General features: G+C 38.5%; 2 protein-coding genes across 4 annotated transcripts; one reads left to right on the plus strand and one right to left on the minus strand.

Moving 5' to 3' along the window:
- Positions 1-17,074, plus strand: mmd2a (monocyte to macrophage differentiation-associated 2a). Of its 2 annotated transcripts, none has more exons than XM_086094545.1 (7): positions 1-368; positions 7,794-7,875; positions 11,092-11,252; positions 12,968-13,042; positions 13,110-13,211; positions 13,316-13,385; positions 15,954-17,074. In XM_086094545.1, exons 1-7 carry the CDS (start codon positions 268-270, stop codon positions 16,152-16,154), a joined length of 792 nt encoding a protein of 263 aa, XP_085950671.1. In that variant the 5' UTR covers positions 1-267; the 3' UTR covers positions 16,155-17,074. The 2 variants fall into 2 exon arrangements, with proteins under 2 accessions (XP_085950671.1, XP_085950760.1); XM_086094634.1 differs by lacking the exon at positions 1-368 and adding an exon at positions 7,549-7,713.
- Positions 16,489-27,855, minus strand: ap5z1 (adaptor related protein complex 5 subunit zeta 1). 2 transcript variants are annotated; one of them, XM_086094338.1, is made up of 18 exons: positions 27,738-27,855; positions 27,429-27,566; positions 26,369-26,549; positions 24,313-24,463; positions 24,099-24,211; positions 23,849-24,020; positions 23,481-23,528; positions 22,410-22,550; positions 22,183-22,220; positions 21,809-21,971; positions 20,246-20,424; positions 20,014-20,156; positions 19,790-19,908; positions 19,542-19,669; positions 18,923-19,020; positions 18,703-18,835; positions 17,824-18,038; positions 16,489-17,743 (listed from the first exon to the last, which is right to left on the minus strand). In XM_086094338.1, the coding sequence occupies exons 1-18, from the start codon at positions 27,785-27,787 to the stop codon at positions 17,440-17,442; spliced, it is 2,514 nt and encodes an 837-aa protein (XP_085950464.1). In that variant the 5' UTR covers positions 27,788-27,855; the 3' UTR covers positions 16,489-17,439. The 2 variants fall into 2 exon arrangements, with proteins under 2 accessions (XP_085950464.1, XP_085950547.1); XM_086094421.1 differs by lacking the exon at positions 23,481-23,528.
- Between the last annotated feature and the right edge of the window lie 37 nt (positions 27,856-27,892).

Genomic DNA, 27,892 nt, shown 5'->3' on the forward strand with positions numbered 1-27,892 from the left:
GAGAGGGGAGGAGGGATTACATGCCCAGTCCAGCGGAACATCCTGCAAGAACACATCCGAGACTCTACGCAGAACTCTGCGCAGACCCACAAGACCACCACCCAAGCTTGCTCAAAGGAATGCAACCCGTGTTTATTCTAGCGCTGGTGAAAAGTTGCGTTGAAGTGCTTTAGCCGCCGCCTCTGCCGTTCTTGTCTACAGCCGTGGTGGGACTGGCAGGACCGAACCTACAGGTTGTTGTGTTGGGCTGGCTGGACTTATGTATTTATGTTTGAGTGCACGGCGGTGGGACATCCGGAATGGGGAATCCGTAGACGGAGACTCGCACGCGCGCACAAGATGGACCTGAAGGGGACGACATTTGGAAGGTATGAGGGAATTAGGCTTTTATTATTATTATTATTATTTTGTATTTATTTTTTAATAATTGGAACGGAACAATTGCAGTGCACCTAATCGCACTGACGCGCATGGTCCGAGTATTGCTATATGGATTCATTGTGCTTTCGCGAGTGTGCGTGACATCCCATTCAGATTTATCTAACTTTTTTGTTTGTTTGTAGTGCGACCTACTCTTAAGTTGCGGTTCAAAATTTGTGCCGTTCCACTGTACTGTAGTTGAATACACGGCATTACTTTTCTTTCTTCTTCTTCTTTTTTTAACCTGCCTGTTGGGCAGAGATGGCGAAAGTACTTCCTGTACTGGAGGAGAAATTCAGTTACTTTTGTGTTTAAATAAATAAATAAATAAATAAAGAAGCAGCGTACTGAAAATAAAATTTGAATCTTTCTGACAATTACCGTAGGCTACCTGTTTTGCTAATTAACTATAACCTAACCCCAACAACTACAAAAAAAAAAACTTCAAACAAAATAAAAAAGAAGTTTCCCTTTCATTTGGATTTGGGTCGCGCTGTTGTTTAAGAGCTGCTTTGGCCTTCTTTCAAAACTTGTTCTGGTAGCTTTCCTAATGTGAACTGACTAACAAACAAACAAACAAAAAAGGCAAAATTAGCTAATGAAGAATTAATGGAAAAATACACCATGTATGCATTTTTTTCAGATTAGACAGAGAATTTTTGATCACTAGAAGTGAAGTGCTTGGTTTTTAGGCTACAAGACACAGCATATCCACCATAAATCATCATCTTTTTTTTTTTTTTAGATCCACCATGAATCATTCTTAGAGCAGACACTAAACAATTCTCGTAAAATTGGTAATAGGCAATTTCAAGCTTACTTCACAAGTCAAAATAACCCTCTTTGTCCATTGAAAAACATTGCACATTGGATTGCTATCTTTTGATTTGTGAGGATTATTTTTGAAATGTTGTTTTGCTGGTTTGTTTGCTAGCCACAGTCAAAGGCAATACAATACACCATTTAAATTGTTGTTGTTGTTTTGTTTGTTTTTTACAGTGGAAAGGAAGCATTTATATACGGAAGTATCAGAAATCTACTTCAGAAATGTACTTTTGTTACTTCCCATCACTGCTGTTCAGCTGCATAGTTATAACAACAATAACATCATATTTGGTGCATGCAAAAAGTATACACGCCCCTGTTCAAATGTCAGGTTAAAAAAATGAGATCAAGAAATAATTTTAAACCATTTTCCACCATTAATGTGACCTTAAATACAATTGTGGGGAGGAAAAATACACACGCGATCATGTATTAGCACAAGTTTGCACACTCTCTTCTTACTGTTAAATTGCAGATGGTGTTGTGTTCAGAATGAACCAATCACATTTGAACTCGGGTTAAATGGGAGTCAGCCTACACCTGCCACCATTTAAAGTGTTTCTAATTAAACCCAAATTAAGTTTTGATGTCCTAGTTTGCTTTTCCTGACATTTTTCTAGTCCCACTCTACCGCACGATGGTTCACAAAGAGCTTCTACAGTATCAGGAGAAGCCTACAGAATACATTTTAAGGCTTTACATTCACCTTGGAACGTATTGAAGACAGGTTTCATGAAGTGGAGAAAATATGGCAAAAATAGTGATATCACAAGAACTAGACGTCCCTTCAAAGTTAATGCAAAGATGGGGGAAATAAATTGTCAGGATGGCTGCTAAGAGGTCGATGGCAACATTAAAGGAGCCACAGGTACTTTATGGCAAGTTCTGGCGGTTTAGTATATGTGAAAACAATCTCCCATCTTCTTTATGTCTTGTCGATGGGAGAAACCGGCAAGACCGAAGTCTTAGCTTACAAAGAGATATCCGAGCCTGACATCTGAACATCTCCCAAAAGCCCATGGGACAATGAGTTATTACATATCAGGCTGAACTTTTTACCCATAATTCCAAAAAGATAATCATAACAACATAATCCAGGCACATGCACAATCTTGTGGCCGCGTGCATGGGAAATGGTGAGACTGTTATCGTGAGAATCTGAGTTTGAGTCTCAGTGGAAATGAACTTGAGCATTACTGGAAAAAGAAACACACACACATGCACAAACACACACAGCTTAAACATAACCAATCCTATTAATGTATGGAATGTGCCGAAATGAGCTATTATAGCTAAACACGTACTTTTTATGAGCAGAAGTGGCAAATCCAAGTCCAGAAAGAAAAAACCCTGCTACAGTTTGGCTTTAGCCCCCTGTGCTAGCTACCGAGCTCCCTAGCTAGCTCCCCGTGTGCGCATTTACTTGCTAGGGAGCTAGCTAGCTAGCACAAGGGGCTAAAGCCAAACTGTGGCAGGCTTTATACTTTCTGGACCTGGATTTGCCACCTCTGTTTATGAGAAGTACGCACACGCACATACCATAAATGAACATAATCACACAAACACACACAGCTTAAACATAACCGATCCTATTAAAGTATGGAATGTGCCGAAATGAGCTATTAAAGCTAAACGTACTTTTTATGAGCAGAAGTGGCAAATCTAAGTCCAGAAAGAAAAAACCCTGCCACAGTTTGGCTTTAGCCGCAGGTGCTAGCTAGCTAGCTCTCATGGGTTTCGTCTACCTGCTAGGGAGCTAGCTAGCTAGCACCTGCGGCTAAATCCAAACTGTGGCAGGGTTTATACTTTCTGGACCTGGATTTGCCACCTCTGTTTATGAGAAGTACGCACACGCACGTACCATACATGAACATAATCACACAAACACACACCTTTAGGCATGTACAGTACGTGTGTTTGTGTGTGTGTGTGTGTACACAAGGGAAGGGATAGTGTGCGCCCAAGCCAGAGAAGAGAATAGTTGCGCTGATGATGACAACAATGTCTCCTCTGATCAGTCTTCCCCTCCCTTCAGTCCAAGTACACAAACACACTCACACGCACAATTCCGTCAGAAGCAATTAGAGGACACTCCGGTCCATTGATAGCTTCACAACGGCGTCCACAAAAACACGGCTGAGCGAAGCTTACCGAGCTCCCTGGGAAATGAAAAGACCGTGCATCAGTTTTCTTTAAATAGGCGGTTCAAAGGTTAATATTTGCTTTCAAGAAAGTCATACACACTCATGTGTGACCCTCCTTTCAATAAAGGTGCCAGAGAGTTTGTGTTGCGATGGCAAATTGACGGGGAGCGCGGGAAGGTCTCAGGAAAACATCCCAAACTTTCTTTCTTTCTCCTTTATACATTTCTTTTCAAGTTTTGTCCACCCTGTGCATTACATAAGAGGGGTTTTGTGTTTCATACTAGAAGTGAGCAGCCTCCACATTCTGTCGAATAAAACATCACAACAAACAGATGTACTGTAGGTGCGCTGGGGGCAAGACGCATGCTTGTGCGCATGGAAGTGCTCTCAGTGTGTAATTAAATAACACAGCTGACCCACACAGACGCACCTGTGGCCTTGGGTAAAGCTTGCTGTGTGTACGCGAGTGTGTGTGTGTTCATTTTACCGTGGTTTTGTAACATCTCCAGATGTGTTTCTTCTTCCTGTGATTTATATATCGGATTAAATTTTGCAAGGCAAGACTTGAGCAGTGCTAAACAATGATGTTTTTGGCAATAAAAAAATGTATGCAAAATGTATGCAAATATTTAATTATATCTTTTTCTGGCACAACACTGAAGAAATGACACTTTGACACAGTGAAAAGTAGTCAGTGTGCGGGTTTTTTAAAACTGTCAAAATTAATCGATTAATTGACAAGTAATCGATTATCAAATTAATCGGCAACCATTATAATAATCGAGTAGTCGTAAGGAGCCTGTGATGTTTATAGACATCAAATGAAGTGAAATCTTTGGTTCTCAAGAACACACTGTTTCATCAACCCAACAGGCACACACAATCGTAATTTGCATACATCACAGAGCCATTCTGTCATTTAAAATGGTCTCTGATTTCTGCATATCAACAGTAATTGTTGACTGATTTCTGTAGTCCTTCATGAAAGAAGACTGATTATCTATAAGACATTTGCAAACATCTGTTTTGACTTTGGAAAACAACGACCGAACCGGTAACATAGCACAACATCAACCCTCCTTTTTAATCACTATATGAATACGAAGTACAAAATAAACACCAACCACTGGAAAAAAATGCTTTTGTAATACACCTTAATGCAAAATTAAAATGAATCAGATTAGTCGATTAATCGATTGAATAATCGATAGATTAATCAATTCTAAAAAGATTAGATAGTGACATCACTACAGCTTTATAACTGTAAATCTATTGTTTCCTCAAAATTACTTAAAATAGAGACATTAATAGCTAAACCCCTGTAAGCAAGGCCTACACCCCTAAGTGTCAGTATCAGATCCAGATCGTCAGAGAATTATTTGCCATGAGGTGCCATGTTGAACATTCAGTGACTAATATGAGAGAGTGTGAGTTCTGTAATATCCAAGTTAACACACCTGCTCCCTATTCACACCTGAGACCTTCCAACTTTAATGAGTCACTTGACACTGGGGAGGGAAAATTACTCAATTAGGACACTTTCACTTAGGGGTGTACTCACTTTTGTTGCCAGGGGTTTAGCTATTGGCACCTCTATTTTGAAGGAATAATAATTGTACACTGTTATATGAACTGTACATGGTGTCAACGTGTCATTCGGTGTTGTCCCATGAAAAGATATATAGTGTTCCCTCACTTTCCACGGGTGCCTGCGATAGGTAAATTCCCGCAAAGTAAAGGTCGTTAAAAAAATAAAATAAAAATCAATAACCTCTAATACGGTCTGTCACCTGAGTTGTGGAAAGGAGTGACCTCTTTGAAGTTAATTGCCTTCAATTACCTTTTTTTTCCTTCTACTCCTGGGAGTGCAGTGCAGGTGGGGGCGGGGCTGGGGGGGATGAGCCACTGGGGTATGTTCTAAAAATAGCTCACCAGTGACGGGACACTGACTTGCGAAGAAGAAAAAAAGAACAAGAATGTCAACATTGTTTTAAATTCATCATAGTACACATTTCTTTATTTCCCAATTATTCAATATTTTGTTTAGAAATGTAATAGAATGTGTTGAATGATAGAAAGAGCTATTTTTATTGATGCAAATATTACGAAAAAAGGACAAAAATAGTACCATAAATAAAGAATTTAATGGTGTACTCACTATCGAAAATAGAAGGCTACATAAAACTATTCGTGCGAGTATTGGAACGCGGCCAATTAAGTCATAAACGGAAACGCAAACAAAGTTGATGGGTGAAACCCGGAAGTCGGAAGTCCCGCCTCCTCCGTGGCATATAGTCCATAAGTGAACCGCAACGAACCACTGTAATTAAATATCTGCAGAAATGTTTGGGGTGTATTGTACTCACTTTTGTGAGGTACTGTATCTTCAATATGAAGATCTTGATGAGATTTTGTGTAGATAGCATTAATGACCTGAGATGGCAAGTAATGAAGTACAAATATTTTGCTACTTTACTTTTTTCCCAGTACTTTGTACTTTCTTGAGTATTTATTTTCTAGACTACTTTGTACTTTTATCCGTTACATTTTAACATGGCAATATGTACTTTTTACTTGATACACTTTCAAAACAAGGTTGTTACTTTTGTTTTGAAATGCGTGAAAACACTTCAAATACTTGACCCAGAAGAAAAACTGCCGTCTGTCTCCTGGCTCCACCAATCATATGAAGCGTTACTCACGGTCCCCTACATCCCGGCTTGTGATTGGCTCTACAACACGCTATGTAGGAGGAAACATCCGGTAAAATACTTTTTACTTTTACTCGTCAAGTAAATATTTGAGCCTGTACTTTTTTACTTTTACTTGAGTAATTATTTGAGTGAGTACTTTTACTTTTGCTAAAGTTTTTTTTTTTTTTACACAAATAATTGTACTTTTACTCAAGTAGAGAAAGTTTGTACTTTTCCCATCTCTGTTTATGACATCACAAATGATCAGGAGATCTATTTAATAATATTGATTTAAAACTTGTAGCTGTTCTTTGTAGTGTGGTTACCTTTGTAATTTTGCACAATTTTCAAGGCACTCACTGACATGTTAACTCATTCACTGCCATAAATTCATAAAAAAAAATGATTATTAACTCATACGCTGCCATTGAAGGGCTATAGACTATTCTATTTAACATTTTTTTCCATTTTTGTTAGTAAGAGTATGAAAATCTAGATTTTTTTTGTACATTTAGAACAGATGTAAAATTTGTGATTAATCGTGAGTTAACTAGTGAAGTCATGCGATTAATCACGATTACAAATTTTAATCGCCTGATGCCCCTCATTTACGGGGAAAAAATAACAATCTTTTTTTTTAAAGAAAATATTTATTTTTTTAAAATGGTAAATCGTAATTAATCGCATGACTTCACTAGTTAACTCATGATTAATCCCAATTTTTATATCTCTACTAATACAATAAAAAAATTCTAGGTTTTCATACTCTTGTTAACAAAAGTGGGGAAAATGTTTTAGTAATAAAAATAGTTCAAATTAATTTTTGACGTCTATAGCTGTCAATGGCAGTGAATGAGTTAAAAATGAGAGGCGACAGGCAATCATTTTTTTTATTGTAATTAATCGTATGACTTCACTAGTTAACTCACGATTAATCGCAAATTTGATATACATACTATTGTTAACAAAAGTGGAAAAAAACTAATCAAAATAGTTAAAATGAATTTTTGGACGTTTATAGCCATCAATGGCATTGAATGAATGAAAAAAAGAAAGAAAAGATTATTACAATTTTGGGGCGTCAGGTGGTTCAAATTTAAATCGTAATTAATCGCATGACTTCACTAGTTAACTCACGATTAATTGCAAATTTGATATCTGTTCTAAATGTACAATCAAAAAAATTCTAGGTTTTCATACTCGTGTTATCAAAAGAGGAAAAACATAGTTTTTGACGAATTTTTGACGTCTATAGCCGTCAATGGCAGTGAATGAGTTAAAATGAAAACTGTTAAACCTAGGAAATTATTGTGAATATTTTTTAAATATTTCAATGTGTGTGTAATTATGTTTTTACTGAATGATTGGCATAAAAAGTAAAAAAGAAAAAAGAAAAAAAGATCATACAATGTAAAATATTTTTTTTTACATTTTGCTATTTGCATCATGTCAGGAGTTAGCCGAGTCCCGTTTGTGTATGAAAGAGAGTGACATCACTGGTGACCATGGCAACACAGTCTCCCAAGTAACGATGGGGCGCGTTAAAATTCCGGCAACGTGATGTGGATTAGCAGCATTTAAATCCTGCAAGAATGAGCTCAACACTCACACATGGGCACACGCACGTACAGGTTATAAAATAACTCCGTAAGAAGCCGATTGATGACGATGTCATCCTCAAGGAACAAACGCCTTCCCTTTCTGTTGGCAGGTTCATGAATTGCAGGGCGCCGGCCAATAAGCGATACCAGCCGACTGATTATGAACATGCTGCTAACTGTGCCACACACGGGGTGAGTCATGCAAAAAAAAAGAAGTGTTTTTTTCATTTATTTTTTATCCCTCTACGTGCAAGACAACAATATTTGCGCTGAGTGATGTGAGTTGAGTGAAAGCCATGAAAAAGATGCAGAGGATTGAGGCGGAACAGTCAGGATTTGGGGCTCTCTGCTCGGGACAGTGGGCTGTAATCCGCGATTCAGCCTGTAGCGTTCCCTAATCTGCTGTAATCCCCGAACGCTTTCGGCCTCGGGGGGCGAACGAGTGAATGGAAGATGGAGGAGAGAAAGTGCACTCGCACTGATGCTTAAGCCCGACACGACGAGTGAAAAGCCACGAGCAACGACATGCGTAAAGCGCGGCGGAGGCGGCAGCTGCGCAAGGAGCGGGGCAGGAATGCTAACAGAGTCAGGAAAGCGTTTCAAGAAGGCCGAGAGGCGCGCACACACACACACACACACAAACGTTCTCATGCGCAGTGAAAAGAAAAACGGAGCCAACGACAACAAGAACAAAATTAACATTTTCAAGGTTTTTCTACGGCTGTTTAGTTACCCACGTGGTATTTTTTTTATGAGCGGGATTATGTCATGTAGCATTAAAACAAAATCGCTTAGGTCATCACTCAAGTTAAAGACAGTTTGAAATGCTTCGTGTGGTCCCCCGGTAATATTTATAATGCTATTTTTGGAATTTGGAGCTTTGTATTTCTGCCAGCATTCTGTCGATGGCGCGGTGCCATCAGGTCATAGTTTGCCAGAAAAACAGCCTAGTGGGGGAGGCTGGGATGTGTTTTTTTTTCTTTCTTGGGCCTATGGGGCAGTTCAATTGGAAGTCAACCTTAAACATTTCTTTACAATAACATGGCATTCTGATGAACTCATTCGCTGCCATTGACGGTTATAGACGTCAAATATTCATTTGAACTATTTCTATTAGTTTAACATTTATTTTGCCCTTTTGTTAACAAAAGTATGAAAACCTACAATTGTACTTTTAGAACAGATATACAATTTGTGATTAACCGTTAGTTAACTCGTGAAGAAAATGTAATCGCCTGATGCCCCTAATTTTTTAAATATTTTCTTTCTTTTTTTAATCGCATCAGGCGATTACATTTTTTATTGTAATTAATCGCATGACTTCAATAGTTAACTCCCTATTAATCACACATTTGATATCTGTTCTAAATGTACAATACCAAATTCTAGGTTTTCATACTCTTGTTAACAAAAGTGGAAAAAATGTGAAACTAATAGAAATAGTTCAAATGACATTTTGACGTCAATAGCAGTGAATGAGTTAATATTACATTTGTGTAATATGAGCTATGAAGCAAAATCCAGCCTTTTTTATCCATCTCAGGGGGCGGCCATGTTGCTACAACTGAAGATGACATCACAGTTGCTCAGGCAATGACCAATCACAGCTCACCTGTTTTCTGAAGCTGAGCTGTGTTATTGGTTGTTACCTGAGACCTGAGCAACAGTGATGTCATCTTCAGTGGCAAAATGGCCGCCCCCAGAGATGGATAAAAATGGCTGGATTTTGCTGCTTAACTCATATTGCACAAATGTAATATTAATCATGTTACTAGTGAGGTCACATATATCATAATTTTGTCAATATTTATGGGGGGGGGGGGGGGGTTACTTCCCCTTTACATTTAAGCCTTGTTAACTCATTCACTGCCATAAATTCATTAAAAAAAAAGATTATTAAAAATTTTGGGCAAGAGGCGATTAATTTTTTAAAATTTAAATTAATCGCATGACTTCACTAGTTAACTCACACACAATTAATCACAAATTTTACATCGATTCTAAATGTACAATGAAAAAAAATTCTAGGTTTTCATACTCTTGTTAACAAAAGTGGGAAAAATGTTAAACTAATAGAAATAGTTCAAATTAATTTTTGACGTCAATGGCAGTGAATGAATAAAAACATTTTTTTTTTAAATTGGGGGCGTCAGTTGATTAAAGTTTTCAAACGTAATTAATCACATGACTTCACTAGTTAACTCGCGATTAATCACAAATTTCATGTGTTCTAAATGTACAATAAAAAAATTCTAGGATTTCATACTCTTGTTAACAAAAGTGGAAAAAAATTTAAACTAATAGAAATAGTTCAAATGACATTTTGACGTCAATAGCAGTGAATGAGTTAATATTACATTTGTGTAATATGAGCTATGAAGCAAAATCCAGCCTTTTTTATCCATCTCAGGGGGCGGCCATGTTGCTACAACTGAAGATGACATCACAGTTGCTCAGGCAATGACCAATCACAGCTCACCTGTTTTCTGAAGCTGAGCTGTGTTATTGGTTGTTACCTGAGACCTGAGCAACAGTGATGTCATCTTCAGTGGCAAAATGGCCGCCCCCAGAGATGGATAAAAATGGCTGGATTTTGCTGCTTAACTCATATTGCACAAATGTAATATTAATCATGTTACTAGTGAGGTCACATATATCATAATTTTGTCAATATTTATGGGGGGGGGGGGGTTACTTCCCCTTTACATTTAAGCCTTGTTAACTCATTCACTGCCATAAATTCATTTAAAAAAAAGATTATTAAAAATTTTGGGCAAGAGGCGATTAATTTTTTAAAATTTAAATTAATCGCATGACTTCACTAGTTAACTCACACACAATTAATCACAAATTTTACATCGATTCTAAATGTACAATGAAAAAAAATTCTAGGTTTTCATACTCTTGTTAACAAAAGTGGGAAAAATGTTAAACTAATAGAAATAGTTCAAATAAATTTTTGACGTCAATGGCAGTGAATGAATAAAAACATTTTTTTTTTAAATTGGGGGCGTCAGTTGATTAAAGTTTTCAAACGTAATTAATCACATGACTTCACTAGTTAACTCACGATTAATCACAAATTTCATGTGTTCTAAATGTACAATAAAAAAATTCTAGGATTTCATACTCTTGTTAACAAAAGTGGAAAAAATTTTAAACTAATAGAAATAGTTCTAATTAATTTTTGACGTTTATAGCCGTCAATGGCAGTGAATGAGTTAATTTTGCCGGACAACCATTGGAAAAGGACCTTGAAAAAAAATGTGTATGTTAAATCACAATCACAACTTTGAGGGGGAAAAAAATCTGAATTATTTTGATTATTGAATATATATATATGAAAATAATTCAGTCCGATCTACTAGTGCTCCCTTTCTTATAAAAACAGCACCGGTGTCTTTCCAGTTCTGGATCTTACCAAGCCTGCTGGGTGGTTCCGTGCTGTACTTCCTGTCAGGGGACCAAACGCATCGTGTTGCTGCCTGGCTTTACGGCAGCGGACTCACTGGCCTCTTTGTCACCTCAACGCTTTTCCACACTGCTGCCTGGAAAATCAGCCACCTCAGGTGTGTGTGTATGTGGCATCATATGCCAGATGTGAATGTTTGTGCTTGCAGCCACACACAGTTTGTTCATTATATTGTTAATTATAACAAAGCCGGAGGGGTTAAGATAAACAACAGATGTGACCTGGTTATGAAGTTATTGCAGATCACATTCACAAAATACATCATACTAGAAAGAGTGGCATAAGAAATAATATGTCTGCCTAGGAGAATTATATGAACAGAAGGGGTGAACCCAAAAAATCGATTCTCATAAGAATCACGATTCTCATAAGAATCGCGATTCTCATTTAGTGCGATTCAGAATCGATTCTAAATGTCCCAAAATCGATTTTATTTAAATTATTTTATACTGTCTTCCCTTTGTTTGTGTGTGCCTTTATTGGGAGCGCTGTTCATGTTGTACCCAATTTGGCCACTTAGGGGCAGTGTGGTTCCACGCAGTCTAATACACTGTTAAGTTGTAGCAACATTAGAGAGTAGAAGGAAAAAGTCACGATCAAGTTATTTCAATAAAAGTTGTTTTTTTGCAGGGTGGAGCCGTTCTTTTGAGTGATAAAAGTGCCGCGAGTAGCGCGCTAATTAGCATTAGCGAGTCAGACTAGAGTAGATCCTTGAACATCTATAAATGGAAGCAAAAATCATTTTAAATCAAAATTGTTCTTAATAAAAAATATTTTCTTGAAAACCACACCAATAAAAACACACTCATAACTCTCTCTTTGGGTTTACTGTGACTTCTAATACTTCAGTAGACTTAATAGAAGGTACAGCAAACGTCAGATACTTTTCCCCAATATGCCACAAGGGGACTTTACTGTAACTTCCGCCAAAGTTATTTTGTGTTACGAGACCATCAAATGTTGAGTAGTATTACTTTACTTAAGATTAGTTTTTACTCTGTAACAGTCAACTGCTCAAAAATACAAATTCCATCACGTGACATTAATAGAGGAAAAATGTATGTTGAATAAAAACAACTTGGAAGTGTAATGAATTGCATCTCACTTCTAAGGTTCTACTATATTCTGGAACATTTCCACTGAACATTAAAAGGATGAAATTACTCAATAGGGGAGACTTGACCGTGCTTTAATCTAGCGTTTGATAGAATTTGTTAAAGCAATTCTTTTCTTTCAGAGATTACAAAGGATTAAGTGGATTATTGGCGAGAATGCTGAGACAAGGAGTCATCTCAGTGCTATTGGCGTCAAACGTATTTACTGTTCTTACTTTTCCGCTTGCTTTAATCTTACGTAACAGCATCAACGCTTCTCAAGGGATTTACAGTCAGACAAAGAGCAAAATGTGCAGCTCATTATTGGTGTGTGTAGATTTTTTTTTTATTATTGGACTTGATCCGTTACATGACTTTGACTTGACAATTAGTGTGCAATTAATGCTCAGATGTCACACCCGTGCTGCGTGAAGGATGACTGCAAGGTGTCAGCATCTCTCAGCATTCATGTGACATTATTAGATGATGTGGATGAGGATTTTTTATTTTTGTATTTATTTCCACATTTGTTTTTATATTTATTTGTATTTTTGGGGTCTCATTTTTATTTTACATTTACTATTTGAATTATATTTTTTTATCTGTTTTGATTTGTACTTTATTTATTTATTTATTTATGACTTAATTTTTTTTATTTAGGCATTTTTGGTCCTCCATAATTAGATTCCCCCCCCCCCCCTTTCTTATCCTGTTGCAGGAAAGTAGAGCAACTTTTCCACATGTGTGACCGAATGGCCATCTACTTCTTCATAGCGGCCTCCTACTCTCCCTGGTAGGTCCGTTGATGAGACAAATAACACCATGATGCGCTGTGACGTTTGCGTGACGTGTGCCGACAGGTTGATGCTAAGGGAGCTGGGCCCGTGGGCGTGTCATATGCGCTGGCTGATCTGGGTCATGGCTTGTTTCGGGTCCATTTATGTCTTCTTCTTCCACGAGAGGTAACACGATCACACTTTGAGAATCTGCCGTGTGGCTGGAAGCAAAACGGAATCAAAGGTGCTCAATAACAGACGACTTGTCCTTTGGCGGTTTCTACTGGCAGGTACAAGCTGGTGGAATTGCTGGGATATGTGGCCATGGGAGCTGTTCCTGCTTTGGTCATTCTGTCTATGGTTAGTATTGGACGTTTGTCTTTAACTCATTCAGTGCCATTGACGCCTATAGACGTCAAAAATTAATTTGAATTATTTCTATTAGTTTACCATTTTTTTCCACTTTTGTTAACAAGAGTATGAAAACCTAGAATATTTTTATTGCACATTTAGAACAGATATAACATTTGTGATTAATTGTGAGTTAACTATTGAAGTCATGCGATTAATTACAATTAAAAAAAATTAATCACCTGACGGCCCTAATTTTTAAGAAACTTTTTTTAAATCGTGAGTTAATTAGTAAACTCATGCGATTAATTACAATTGAAAAATTCAATCACCTGACGACCTTATTTTTTGATAATCTTCTCTTCTTTTTTTTTAAGATTTAAAAAAGAAAATATTATTAAAAATGAGGGGCGTCAGGCGATTTCAATTTGTTGCATGATGTTCTAAATATACAATAAAACAATTCTAGGTTTTCATACTCTTGTTAAAGTGGATTTTTTTTTTTACACTAATAGAAATAGTTCAAATGAATTTTGGACGTCTATAGCCGTCAATGGCAGTGAATGAGTTAAAAAAAAAAGATATATAAAAAAAAGGCATCTTCTATTGTACACCATATCACACACTGTCAGTATTTCCGCAACTGAACAGTCTGTATTGCTCGTTTTAGCCTGACAAATAGTTCGGTGTGAAAATGGTGCATTTAAGCAGCAGCAATAGGAATTTTGTCATGAACAGATCCTGTTTCAAGAAACTTGCCATGGATGTCGTAAACCATGTTGGAGCAGTATCACAGCCATAATGATACTTAAATAAATACCAATAACATTAATAAATACTTAAATAATATACACTGACCAACAACATTGCAGCATTCATTGATGTCATCTAGCCATTCTCTCTTGGGTCTTCCTGTTTGTTTGCACCTTCAATTATGTCAGACGGTTGTTTTGATGAGTGTATGGTCTGGCATTCTGCAGATATGACAAAAGTAGGGGTGCACCGATCACAATTTTCTGGCTGATCACCAATCCCTGATCTTTAAAAAGTCTGACTTGCCGATTCTGGTTTCGTTTCGTAACAAGCACCATGCAACTTCAATGTTTCAATCTAAGGCTACGTTCACACTGCAGGGCGTGATGCCCAATTCGGATTTTTTGTTGAATCCGATCTTTTTCATGTACCGTTCACATTACAAAAACAAATGCGACATCTAATGTGAACGCAACACGCCCGTGATGCGACTCGCATGCGCAAAAAGCACACGTCGAGTGACGTACACCCAAAACAACGACGTCATGTTGCGGTGTACAACGGAAGTAAATATTGTCCCCACTCGCAATGTTTTACCGCCAGCCAAGCCACTGAGGCAAGCGACTTTTATCAGTGTCATATGCAATTTAGCTTTGCCAACGCACCCTACAGATTGGTGGACTGGCGTTTCGCGGACGTGTTAGGATTTCGATTCAAGTGTCTTGTCTGCATACAATGTATGCCATACATTATGCAAATTCAGCTGTGCGAACGCCCCCGCTCCTGGTTGGTGGACTGTTTTCACGCTCGCTGCTGGTTGGCTGCTATCCTCGGCTTCCTTGTGCGTCAGTTTTGAATATGCTGTTTACAAACAGCAACAGAAATCGGACTTATTTTTTCATCTCATGCCGCCAGAGTAGCGAGGTTGAAATAGGTGAAATGAGTGGGGGAAATGAGGGGACACTCCTCGACCTCCTGATTTCATTGAGTGTCTACCGAAGATGACGTTGCGTCATCGCCTTAGTGATGAACCGTCTGCAGGGCTGAATTTCTACTATCGCCACACATGTCAATGTCATGCTTCGTGTTTTAAGTGTGATTAAATTAAACAAACAAACAATCTGAATTGGGGCATCACGCCCTGCAGTGTGAACGTAGCCTTAGTCATTTTAGCAGGAGAGGACAGTGGCGGACTTTTTCAGACCACTGAGACAACATTGTTTTTATTTTATCGCCCATGATCACGCTCTCCCATTACCTCATTGTTCAATATCTATGAGTGTGAACCCATGTATGTTTGTATGTTCAGCACACGTCTGCACCATTTCTTTAAAAAAAAAAAAAAATAGGATTGGTGATGGGACTGTTTTAAAATAAAATAAAATATTTTTTTAGGATCCAGGTAATTTACACTGTCGTTTAGCAATAGTTTCAGGAAGATACATAATGCCAACTGTTTGTAATATTTTGTGTTATGTAACCAAAACATTAGAATGATGCTCTTAATATGAATCAGCAAATTACATCATAATACTAATATATTGTAAATAGCTTTCTGACAGTGTCTATTGTGATGGTTCACCCGTTATGTATTATGATTTACAGTCTATCAGTGATTCCCAAAGGGTTGGTGCACAATCCGATGAGATCCAATAAAATCTTACAGAATGACACTAAATAGAACATTTCTTTCCTATTAGTCCGCAAATGTCTTTGAATTATTATACACAAGATGACCCAATAAGATAGCTGAATCAAAAATAGCTGCATAAGAGAAATTAATTCAACATTTATTATCATATTCTGTCACTAATGAATCATCAGGTGGACCATGCAGGTGTGTGTGAACTTGCCATGGGAGGGTTCTTCTACGTAGTGGGCGTGGTCTTCTTCAAGAGCGACGGCTTTGTCCCGTTCGCTCACGCCATTTGGCATCTTTTTGTGGCAGCCGGAGCAGGCATTCACTACTACGCCATCTGGAGGCACCTCTACTTGCCTCGGCCCCTGCTGGAAACGTCCAGGTGACGGGAGTTACTGTCTGAGAAATCACCAGCTGAGTGGTGAAAATAAAGTGGTCTTAAATAAATAGCTTGTAAGCTATTTGATAGGTCAGAGATGATCAACCTGACTGCTCTCAAAGATGATAAAGCACAGTGGATTTAACATGAATTACTATTTCTGTTTCTATAATCATTTTTGGAAGGACAAATACTAATAAGTCATTTTGCTTCATTACCTCATACTGTAGGTACAGCATCCATTTGCAGAGATGTTCAGATGGCCAATATTTGGTCAAATAAGGACACTAGAATACATTATCCTGAGTTTGATCTTGATTCACCTGCACTAAGTCCAAATGTGTAGAACATCTGTTTTTAATATATGTATACTGCTCACATCCATGTAGTTTTAAGGCAGAAAAACACTGCAAAATGATTTCCTTCTCTTGCACTGTGGTATCCTTTCTACTAACTATGTGCCAAAATTCAACTATTTCACTTTTGTTCATCTTGAATAGCTGAATATCATCAATTGCCATAAATTGGATGGCAAGTCAAGCCCACAAGCTGCACACTTTGCGCTAAGTTTTCAGTCGCTCATTTCAGTTCAAATTTCTAAATAAGCATAATGTTCATTTGAAGTAGTGAGTCTAAAAAATATTCACGAGTCATAAAATATTGATGATATTGAGATGAAGACTAAGCTGTTGTTCTCGATATAATTTACTATATTTTTGTCAAAGCTGTAAGCACTTTCTACTAGTCAATGTCTGTATTTTCAATACTGCTCAAAACGTTGTTATACAAACATTTCATTGATTTTCTAACAGGTCAACAGGCTTAGAGACTTAGGAAATGTTTTGCGTTTTAAATACGAATCAGATGATCTATTTTGTGAATGTTCATTTCTGATATGTCACAATAAAGAAGAGATAATATATTACACTGATTGTCATTCGTGATTGGTTTGTCATCACAGCTCTCCACAAATTAAATGGTGTATTTACAAAAAGTGCAAAAATCAACAATTTTGGCATAAATTCAGTTTGTATCCTGCGGCGGAAGATTAGAGCATTTGTTTAGCACAACAGACAAAGATCCTGGGTTTGAATCTTTGTTGGGTACTTTCTATGTGGCGTTTGCTTGTTCTGATCATACTTTCATGCCTTTACTCCCACATTCCAAAATATCCATGTTACGTTGATTAAACACTTTAAATTGTCCAGTGGTGTGAATGTATGTGAATGTATGTGCCCTGCGACCTCTCACCCAAAGTCACTTGGGACAGGCTCCACAAACTGGCTGATTGTTTATGTGCTTGTGTAGGGTGCCGGTGAAGTAGGTGTGTGTTGAGCATGTGACGTGTGCGCCTGCGTGAGTCTGGTGAGCGCTCGCAGTTGGAGTGGCATGGCCACGTTGGTGTCTTGGTGCCACTGGGGTGTGGTGACGTGCGCTGGTGGGTTCAGGACACTCTGAGCCACACCAGGCGTCTTCAAAAGGGCGCACAACTCCTGCCCCAGAGTTACTATGGAAACGAGGTCCTCTTCGTCATCGCACCAGGAAACGGACCCTCCTCTGGATACGTTCCTCAGCTTGGAGAGGAACAGCGACACCCTACGACGGACACAACAAACATTATATGTTGACGTGTAGATTACAACGGATTCAAAATGTTTAGCATTCCTCGACGACACCTGGGTATCAGGTCATGTGATCGTGACGCCAGCTTAGCGAGGGCGCTCATTAGAGTGGTGATGACGCGAGGGGCGGGGCAGCCAGCTCCAGGGGGCGGGGCTGATGATGTGATTTCAAACAGCACTGCCTCCAAAGTTTCAAAACAGGAAGTGATGAGCCTCACGGAGCAGCGAGAGTCGTATGACACAGAAAGGTACTCCCCCAGCAAGAAAACCTGAAGACAGATCATGCAAGATTTTTATTTTGTATTGAAACTAAAATGCTTTCCATTGGCAAAAGTATTGGGACAACTAGCTGAAAGTGAACAGAAAAAATATCGCAGTTGGTGCTCCTTTGCAGCTAAAATTTCTTCCACTCTTCTGTGAAGACTTTCTACGAAATGTTAAAATGTCAACCCTATCTGGTTCTTCCCAACGATGTTTGATAGGGTTGAGGTCAGGGCTCTTAAGTTGTTCCACACAAAACTATTTCAAACATGACTTTATGGACCTTGATTTATGCATTGCAGTGGTTGGCGGTGCATTTGGTACCTGCAGCCAGCACTACTGACTCTAAACTTCCTGGGCAGATTAGATTAACATGGCAACACAAAGAGGCTGAAATCTGGCCAAAAATGAAAAATTCAATATCCACAAGCAAATTGGGAATGAATCAATATAATTTCATGGCACAAAAAAAACCAACAAACATCTCCAAACAGTTCCCATGAAGTCGGGACTATAAAATGGTCCAAAATGTCATGTTAAGATGATAAATCAAGATTTAAGTGGTCTGTCTGAAACCCCGGACAATTAATACCTCAACATTAAACTCCATGTAGTGAACTTGAAGCTGCAGTATCTGTATGAAACTATTGTGATTCATTTCATTCTTCTTACCACATGTGTGTAGATTTCTTGTTTGCTGTAAACATTGGACGTTGCTCCAGCGAACTCCAGCAGCTCGTGGCACTGGTCAATGACCAAAGAGGGGTGGAGTTTGCACATTTTTAGAAGCTGACAGCTGAACACTCTGCAGAGAGAATGTGTGCACGGTGAAACATACAAATCTCCATGACAAACACTGGATGAGCACTTTTGTTTGCATGTTGAGGTGTACCTGTGTATCTCTGTGATGTATTTAGGAATGTTGAGGAGGAGGCTGCTTCTCTCCAGTAGCACCAAAAGTACTTGGCCTAAAAGTGTTCTGTCGGCCATCTAGAAAAAAAAAGAAAAAAAGACACATTCGTGAACACATACCTTTTACCTGGTCAAGTAACCTGACATAACATTAGGGAGATAGAACCGAGAAAAGAGAAAACTAATGTTACTATTCCCTAAAAATTAAGAAAGTTATAGAGCCTAGGAAAGTGATTCCAAACCACTGTGCCACAGGAAAGTGTCCAATTTCATTTAATTGGTCTGCAAATGTTCTATTCCTATGGTTACAATTAATATACTAATTACATGCTCTTCCACTAGGTGGTGGAATGTGCAAAATACACAATTTTTAGCGTGGCTGCCCTAAAAAACAAAAACAAAAACAGAGCAAGTCATCTGTTGAAAATCTCAGTGTTTTTTTCCCCCATTTCTGTAAGTTTATCATCTTCAGATTTCACGTTGTAAATGTGTGAGTAAAGTGAGGCAAGATCATTATTTCAGTATATATTTTTGCAATATGAAATATGCCTTCGCTCAATAAAAGGAAAACACCGCTCTACAATATTTATATTTCTCACTGTGATGACTGTGTTGAAGAAAATGTGCAGCAAAATCGGGACAGTCTGGGCGCACTGAACGACTCTTGGCCAATCGGCAGCCTCAGATAACAGCTCAAGGAGCGTGCTCAGTCGGTCAATTGTGTCGCCTGTGGAATACAACACCAAAGCGGTTGTGTTAGCAAATGGACTGTCGGCCGTAGCCTCAATTGTGTAGTCAACACTCAACCCTATACATAATATTTGGGGTAAAATCATTGTGACATCACCTGTGCCTGCTTCACCTCGAAGTAGGAAGAGGAACAACCCTCGGAAAGATGGATTTCGGAATGCATCCATTAACGCGAGGCTGCGCCCTCCCGAATCAGAAATGGGCAGACACATTGACCTGCAACATACACACACAAAGTTGGAAAAAACAGGCTTGCCATGACACGACCCGAAGTACATTTTTTACCCAAATTTGGCAAATGTTCATCTGTCAAAGGTGCACCTGAGTTGCAAAAGTAGAGTAGCAGAAATACAGGGGAGGTCCAACAAAGTATGCAGCAGCTCCAGTGCAGTACCCGATGTCACCATAGAGGGTAGCAGATCAATAAAGTCATCAATCACTGCAGGGCTGTCCCAAGCTAGGAACTGCAGTAACATGAGAGAAAATGCTGACAATCAAGTTTGTATCTACAAGTTGGTGCAGCAGCCATTTCCCCCCAAAAAATGTTGTTTACCTTGAGGAGGTTTGGGAAGTAGCATGTGTACTGGGGAACTCGGAGTGGCACGGTCTCGAGATTTAGTCGTAGGAAGCGCAGAAGCTCAAATGCCAGGAATGGGTCGTTAAAGAGCTCGGCAGGAAACCGACCAAAGACTAAGTTCCATACGCAGTCGCTGTCTACAGCAGCCAATTCGCCTGAATAGAACAATAAAATACTTTTATTCATGTTTGCGTTTTGGTACGCATACAGTACTCACAAAAAGTTGTGGAAATTGAGCTTTTGGGAGTGGTTAATGGGCATTCACTTACGTAGCACTTTTCTACCTTAGGTACAAAAAGCCAGTCTCCTCATTTTACAAACCGGGGAGCAAATGGGGGTTCAGTATCTTGCTCAAGGACACTTCAACATTGTCAAAACAAGGGATTGAAGATATTGGGAGAGGGCCACTCTACCACGAGTGAGCAATGCCAGCCCAGAGAAGGGAGACATTTTATGATGAACCTAAACGCCACCATGACCTTTAAACTTTTGAACACATGTCCAAATGCACAACATGTGTTTGATCCTTGATTGAACCAAAACATTTACAAGGAAATCCACCTCTATTCCAATTGTTAGATGTCGACTTGGTCTCAGGATGTCAAAATGTGAATGATATTATGATAATAACAGTTCTAATTGTACCAAGAAATGTATTGGTCCAATCATGGACTGATTTTTCCATTCAGCTCCTTGTTAGAGAAAAGCAACGACAAATTATTTAAAAATTATGAAATAACTATGAATAAATTATATAAAAAAGAAATTAAATCAAATTTATGAAATAAATAAATAAAGAAAGAAAATTCTTGTGTTTCTACCATGGGGCGGCAGCATGACAGTGTAAACAACCAGTTAATTTGACGAAAAAGTATGAAAAGTATACAAAGAAAAACAATATCCCAGGATTTTTGTGTTCTTTCTTCTTGCCATGTGACTGCACACTTCCTTTACGACAAGCCACATTCCATTTTTGTTGTTGCATGGAAGACTATCAGCTAATCCACACACTGCAGACATCGTGACAAAACAGGGCCAAGAATTGTTTCAACAGATAAGTTATTTTGGTGATACTTTTTTTTTTTTTTTTACATATATAAATATACAATACCAAAAGGAACTGAACATATCAGCTAAACTATCAGCTAAGAATACATCTGAAAAAGGAAACTGTAGGGTGTGCTATTGTGGGCCACAGTAATTTCTGGACTATAAGCCGCGCTAGCTAAATTTGGGGAATACTCGAGTTTGATACACATATAAGCCGCACCCGACTATAAGCCGCATGTGTTTTAATGTTACCGCACTAGGTTCTCACTACTTTCTTTTCTATAATGAGGGTGCAAACTGTCTCGCTCTCTCTGCCTGACGCTCTTGCGCTTCCTTTATAGTGCGCCCCCTTGTGATTTGATGAATAAGCCGCACCTTTGTATTAGCCGCAAGGGTCGAATGCAAGTAAAAAAAAGTACCGGCTTGTAGTCAATAAATTACTGTACTTGAAGTATGTGCCCATGTGACCATAATGTTGTTTATACGTGCCATGGTTGAGATAGAACTGCGCCACGGGCAGCAGGACTCTGGCGAATGACAAGTCTGAGCTGAGACGACCAAAAAGCGCCTTGATGCACGGGAACACCCGGTAGACAAAGGACGCATCCTCCATGCACACGCAGTCCAGGATACACACGGCTTCCACCAGACACTAAGGGAGGAAACAAATACAATACACTTATGAAATGAGTTTTACAACATAGCAGATACTATTCTGCAGTTATATTTGTAGTGGCCAACTCTTTTAGAAGCTAATATTAACATATTCTCTGTTTATTGATGCTCTGAAGAACAAATTGGTGCCATAGAAGTTTCTTGAGCATCACAAACAAAAGTGTGAGTGAAAAAGGAATAACGCTCACAGCTTTCTGCAGATCTGTATCTGTCCTCTTCTGGGCCTCTGAAACACAGATTGAAATTGATACATTGCAGTCGTCCAAGCATATAGTAACACCAACACTTTCCATGACATAGCGTGAATTTACAGAAAAGTAGACAAATCCCACCCCCCCAAAAAATCTGTGATCACTCTACACAACAGGCAATTTACATTCTAAAATGACCAACACCGACAGTGGCACACACATACTGCGATCACTCTGTTCAATCAGGCGCTGGCAGTACTGGAAGGCCTTCTCTCTTAGGCGCTCCTTCGGAGGGAGCAGGCGGCTGGAGGAGGATGTGACGGAAACCATGGAAACCACAGAGCCGTCGATCTCCGACCTATCATCTGTAACCAACAAAGCAGGTCAGAGATCAGAACTCGAGGTGATTACAAATGTCCACACAGCAGTGCTGCCATGTTAACAAGTTCGTTGGAATTAGAAAGTGCAATCAGGAGAGGATTTTGCAATTAGATTCAATTTAAGTATTTATTGGAGTTTCAAATGATTGAGTTATGTTAAGTTGTTAAGAAAGCAATGTGAAAGAGAATACATTTGAATTTCGTGGGAAAACTTCACTTAATTCAATAGTTCAGTTCAAAAAGGGATTTTCACAACTAGATGGAGTGAATTCATGAATTTGCCTTTTTAGATAGATTATAGCTAGCAGTCAACAAAAACTCAAAAGACGTCGTCACAAGAAAGTAGAATATAAAATAAGCAACAAAATGATTTTAATAAAAACACGAGGTAGTCATTTCACTTCTGACTTGTATCTTTCCATTCATTTAATGAACCTGTATCATGAATGTCACTTTTTGAATTGAACTCTTTATTTTAGTTTGTTTAGTCGAAGGTCCTGTGTGACGTACTGAAAGGTCAAAGAAGCAAGTTCTGCACATGCTGCAACAACAACAGTAAGCTTGTTGACAGATATTATTATACATAATGCACATCAATACAGATGTGTGGAATTGTACAATATACAATTATGATTTTTTTTAATGGGGCTTAAGTAGATAGAAATGAAAAGAATACGGAATATGAATTCGATTAGTGAAGGGACTTTCATGAATGTCGATATTGCATCAAAAGCAAACCTGAGACAGCGGGAATCTGAAGTTACGTGGGAGTGTTTCTGGTGAGCTCATGCTTAAGATCAAGTGTATTATCAGAGAAGGAGCCAAAAGCGCAATAGCTTGTAAGAATATAACTGATTTTGGCTTCTTAGATGCACATGCGGAGGAGGGTTGGTGGTGGTCAAAGTCACTTCTTACCATTAGAAAAAGAGTGAGAGAGGGAGAGACTTAGCTGTAACCTGTTTGCTGAAGATGATAAAAACACAGAGTAGGTCATATGAAATGGGCAAGGTGAAATGATTTGAGGCTTTAATTCCTCAAATTATAACAATTGATAGTTTGAGTGGGAACTGAGGAAGAAAAATGGACTGAATTGGCTAATTAAAGACTAAACCCCTGATAAATAGATTTTGGTGAACCAGAGGTTATTTTTTTAGATTGTAGTCTATGTCCTATAGCCTTGACACCCAGTGTACAAATTAAGTAATACAGACAAACGACACAAGCCATAGTTTGGACACACCTGACTTCAAGTGAACTGCTTTGAATGAATGTTGACTTCATACCAGCGTCTGCTATTGTGCCAACGGGCACAGAGTGGAATGTGAGGAGCCAATGTCGTAGCATGGAAAAGGAGTAAACGTTCATCCACTGGTCTTCAGTGAATCCTTGTCCGACACACAGCACTGTAAAGAAATCTCCTGACACCGTCCCATCCAGCTCTGCAATAGGCAGCGGCTAACGGAACACAGGAAAACAAAAGACATTTGACAAAGTACGAAAGATTTACGTTATTGATATCAGCTAAGTGCATACCTGACGTGACCTGGACCCCGTGAAGAATCCTCCTGAGGAAGCACCGCCCCCTTGTGTGGTGCTCGCATAGCGCAGCCAATCGACGAGCTTCTTACTAAGGAGGGTCATGTTATCTGAAGGAAAACATGATTCACTCACACAACTTGACCAAATAAATTTAGGTGTGCAATTACAAATCTGAAGCAAAAAAAAATAATACGGTTGTGACTGTTACCTTCGGTGAGGCTCTCAGGGCTGTGTGTGAGGATGGTGTTGACAATGGGCAGGGTGAGCGCGAGCAAGTCAGTCGGCCCTTCTGAGGGTCGGTTCTCCAGGCTGCGGAGGAGCTGAGTGCAGAGAGCTGACAGATCATCTTGGGATTGGGCCTGTTGGGAGCAGAATATGGGCAAAGGTTACTGGTAACTAAGTAAATCTGAAAACACGTGTTGTGTCTACATACAGCGGTAATGTCTCAATGGAATGTCAAAAAAAACACGTCTTTGAAGAACATCTGCCAGTAGCATGAATTAATATAATAAAATTACACTGTAAGATTAAAATTATACATTTGAATTAAAATGTGCATATTAGAGGGAAAATGAAAAGGTATATTTTCGAGAGTTTAAAATTGTAATTTTACGACGAAAAGTTGTATATTTTCTAAATAAGAAGTCAGTTGTTTTCCAGATTTAAATCTCAACTTTACAAGAATATGGTTGCATATTTCAGAAAAAAAATGTAAAAGTTGCATATTTTTAGTGCTGTCAAAGTTAAAGCATTAACTGATTAATTATTCACAAAAAATATCTCAATCATGAATTAACGCAGATTAATCGCACTATTAATTTAGACCATAGATTATCCTTTAGCGTGATAGCGGATGGCTACGTTTAAAGTAGCACAGGTTGTTTGAGCAATAAACATAATTACATGCATTAAAGTAAAGCATTTAATAAACGTTTGCGTATCACATTTAAAATATTTGTTCATGTCAAAATATTGGGGTCATTCTCCCACCCATTTTAAATTATGCAAGTAATTCATTGATTAGCAAAAAGAGGGGAATGAGCGTGTGCAGTGGATAAAACAATGTTAAAGACGTCCTCATAAGATTAAATGTCAAAAGAATTAACACATAAGTGGTGCTCTTCAAATTTGGCGTGAACATTTTTTTGATAAAAAAGCCTTTTTTATAAGCGATTAATCGTGATTAATCAAAATTCAAAGATGTGATTAATCTGATTACAAAATTTAATCGTTTGACAGGTCTAATATTTTTATATTATAATCATAATCTTACAGGAATAAAGTAGCATATTTTCCAAAATAACTTTTTATGTCCAAGAAAAAGATGTATATTTTGTAGATGAAGTCTTTTTTTAATTTTTTTTATTAAAGTTGTCTGACAAGAAAAACCTTTTGGACATTTTTTTTTTCAATTAAAGATGTAATTTTATAAATACATAAATATATATCACGGTGAATGACTGGTTAGCACGTCCGCCTCCCAGTGCAGAGGACGTGAGATCGAGTCCGGGCTTCGGCCTTCCTGGGTGGAGTTTCTATGTTCTCCCCGTGCTTGCGTGGGTTTTCTCCAGGTACTCCGGTTTCCTCCCACATTCCAAAGACATGCATGGCAGGTTAATTGAACACTCCAAATTGTCCATAGGTGTGATTGTGAGTGTGGATGGTTGTTCGTCTATGTTCGTCTCTGTGTGCCCTGCGATTGGCTGGCAACCAATTCAGGGTGTACCCCGCCTACTGCCCGAAGCCAGCTGGGATAGACTCCAGCGTCCCCCGCGACCCTTGTGAGGACAAGCGGTTAAGAAAATGGGGGGATGAATAATCCATGTATTTCTAGGATTAAAAAAAGTTTTACCTTTTGCAGATTAAAGTCATAATATTACGTAAATAAAGGTGTATATTTTCAAGTGTTCTTACAAGAGTAAAGTTGTATATTTTCGAGAATAATGTCAGCATTTACATGAGTAAATTTGATATTTTAAAGAAAATAAAGTCCTACAGTTTCATGATATATAAATATTTCTTGTTAAGATTAGACATGGAATTATTTGAGAAAAAAAAGATGTACTTTTTCAAAATTGAAGTTATAACATTGCGAGACTAAAGTTTTATTTATTTTTACAAGGAGTGAATGAATGATACCAGAGGAGTCATTTGTTGCCTGCCTAAGAATGAGCAAAGTAGAGGATATTTGTCAAGGTAAACATTAGTATAGGTTTCAAAAATACAGTGACAGATGCAGCAAAATAAGACATCAGCACACCTACCTGCAGGAGCAGCAGGGCAGCTGTGTGACTGTTGAGTGGACTGTTGCCGTCCTGGCCGTAGTTCTCTGCCTGACCAGCGAGGGGGAGTGTCTCTCTGAGCACAGCCAAGCTCAGCACTTGAAGCTGCTCCGCAGGGGAAGAGAGGAGCAATAGAAGCCTCTTATGAAGCTCAGGGGGCAACCTTTGGTGTAGAAAACAGAGGCTTCATTAGACACGTGCATAGGCAAGGGCTATTTTGGGAAATTAGAGGACAATGTGCATTCGGAAACAAAGGTGGAAATGTTAGTTAAAGTACACATAATGGTGTAAGCAACTCCTGCGCTAGTTTTGCGAGTTTTGCATCCATTGAACTTGTGAGTTTCCGCTTGCATTTATTTCCAGGATATCAGAATAGCCTCTCAAAGCTGCTGCTGGTTGTGATGAGGCGTTTAAGGATATTTCTTGCACTTTGAGGTTTGTCCTGGTTGAGATTTTTAGGGTTTTTAGGCTGCCACGAGACACAATACCTTCACCATGGATCTTTCTTCCGGCCAACAACAAACAATTCTTGTAAATAAGGCCACAGATGGGAAATATATTACTTCCTTGAATCTGTCGTTATCGCTGATTGCTTGTTTATGTCACTTATGTCCCTATTTATGTCACCTAATAAAGACTCCAGGTGTCAGAGTTAATCATTTATCAAATTATTCAACAATTTTAATAATTGAGTAATCGTTAAACTAAAAGCCATTGTTTAACTCAAAATTGTCATGATGTGATGATTATATGTGCTTACCACTCAAGCCGTTTCTCCCTCTTTTTTTTTTTTTTTACTGGATGAGCAAAATGGATGTCTCTTCAAAAATATGTGGTCAGATGACCAACTTCTTCTATTGTTTTCTAAATAACGGGTGGAACTACTTGCCCCTAGGAACAAATTGCCCCGCTCTCCTACTCAAGTACTACAGTTACCAGAAAAATCATACCCACTGTACTTAATTCTCACTATTGTTGAAAAATGAGAGAGTGACTCGGATGAGTGTTTTAAAGACATGGAGTTAGGGATAGTAACACTTACGATCTGGTGTACTTGGTGGCAGAGAGGATGAGGCGCAGTCTTTCCAAGGAATCAATAGTCTCGTGACCATGTTCTTTCCCCTGGAGCAACTTGATTAATCTAATGTAAAACTTCTGCAGCTCAGACTTCTGGATCTCCCTGGAAAGTTGAAACCCTCATCATATATTTAGTGACATTTTATGTTGCAAATCAGAAGAAAGGTGAATGCTACTTCTCTATAACCTAAACAGTGACAAAATAACATTCACGAAAAACTATTGAAACTATATGAATAGAACGTGTGCGTGAATAGCTGTTACAGTGACTCACCTTGCTTGTTTAATTAAGCTTTCGGAACCGTGAGAGTACATATTGGTCATAAACCTGCTAGTTATCTAGCTAGCTAGCTTCCACATGAAGCGGAAGATAAATAGTGCAGCCGTGACACGTCCCGACTGCAACATGCTACATTTCAGATTAAGTTC

Source organism: Leptonotus elevatus, chromosome 1 (assembly GCF_054856555.1).
Source record: "Leptonotus elevatus isolate MCC_2025b chromosome 1, RoL_Lele_1.0, whole genome shotgun sequence".
Taxonomy (NCBI): domain Eukaryota; kingdom Metazoa; phylum Chordata; class Actinopteri; order Syngnathiformes; family Syngnathidae; genus Leptonotus; species Leptonotus elevatus.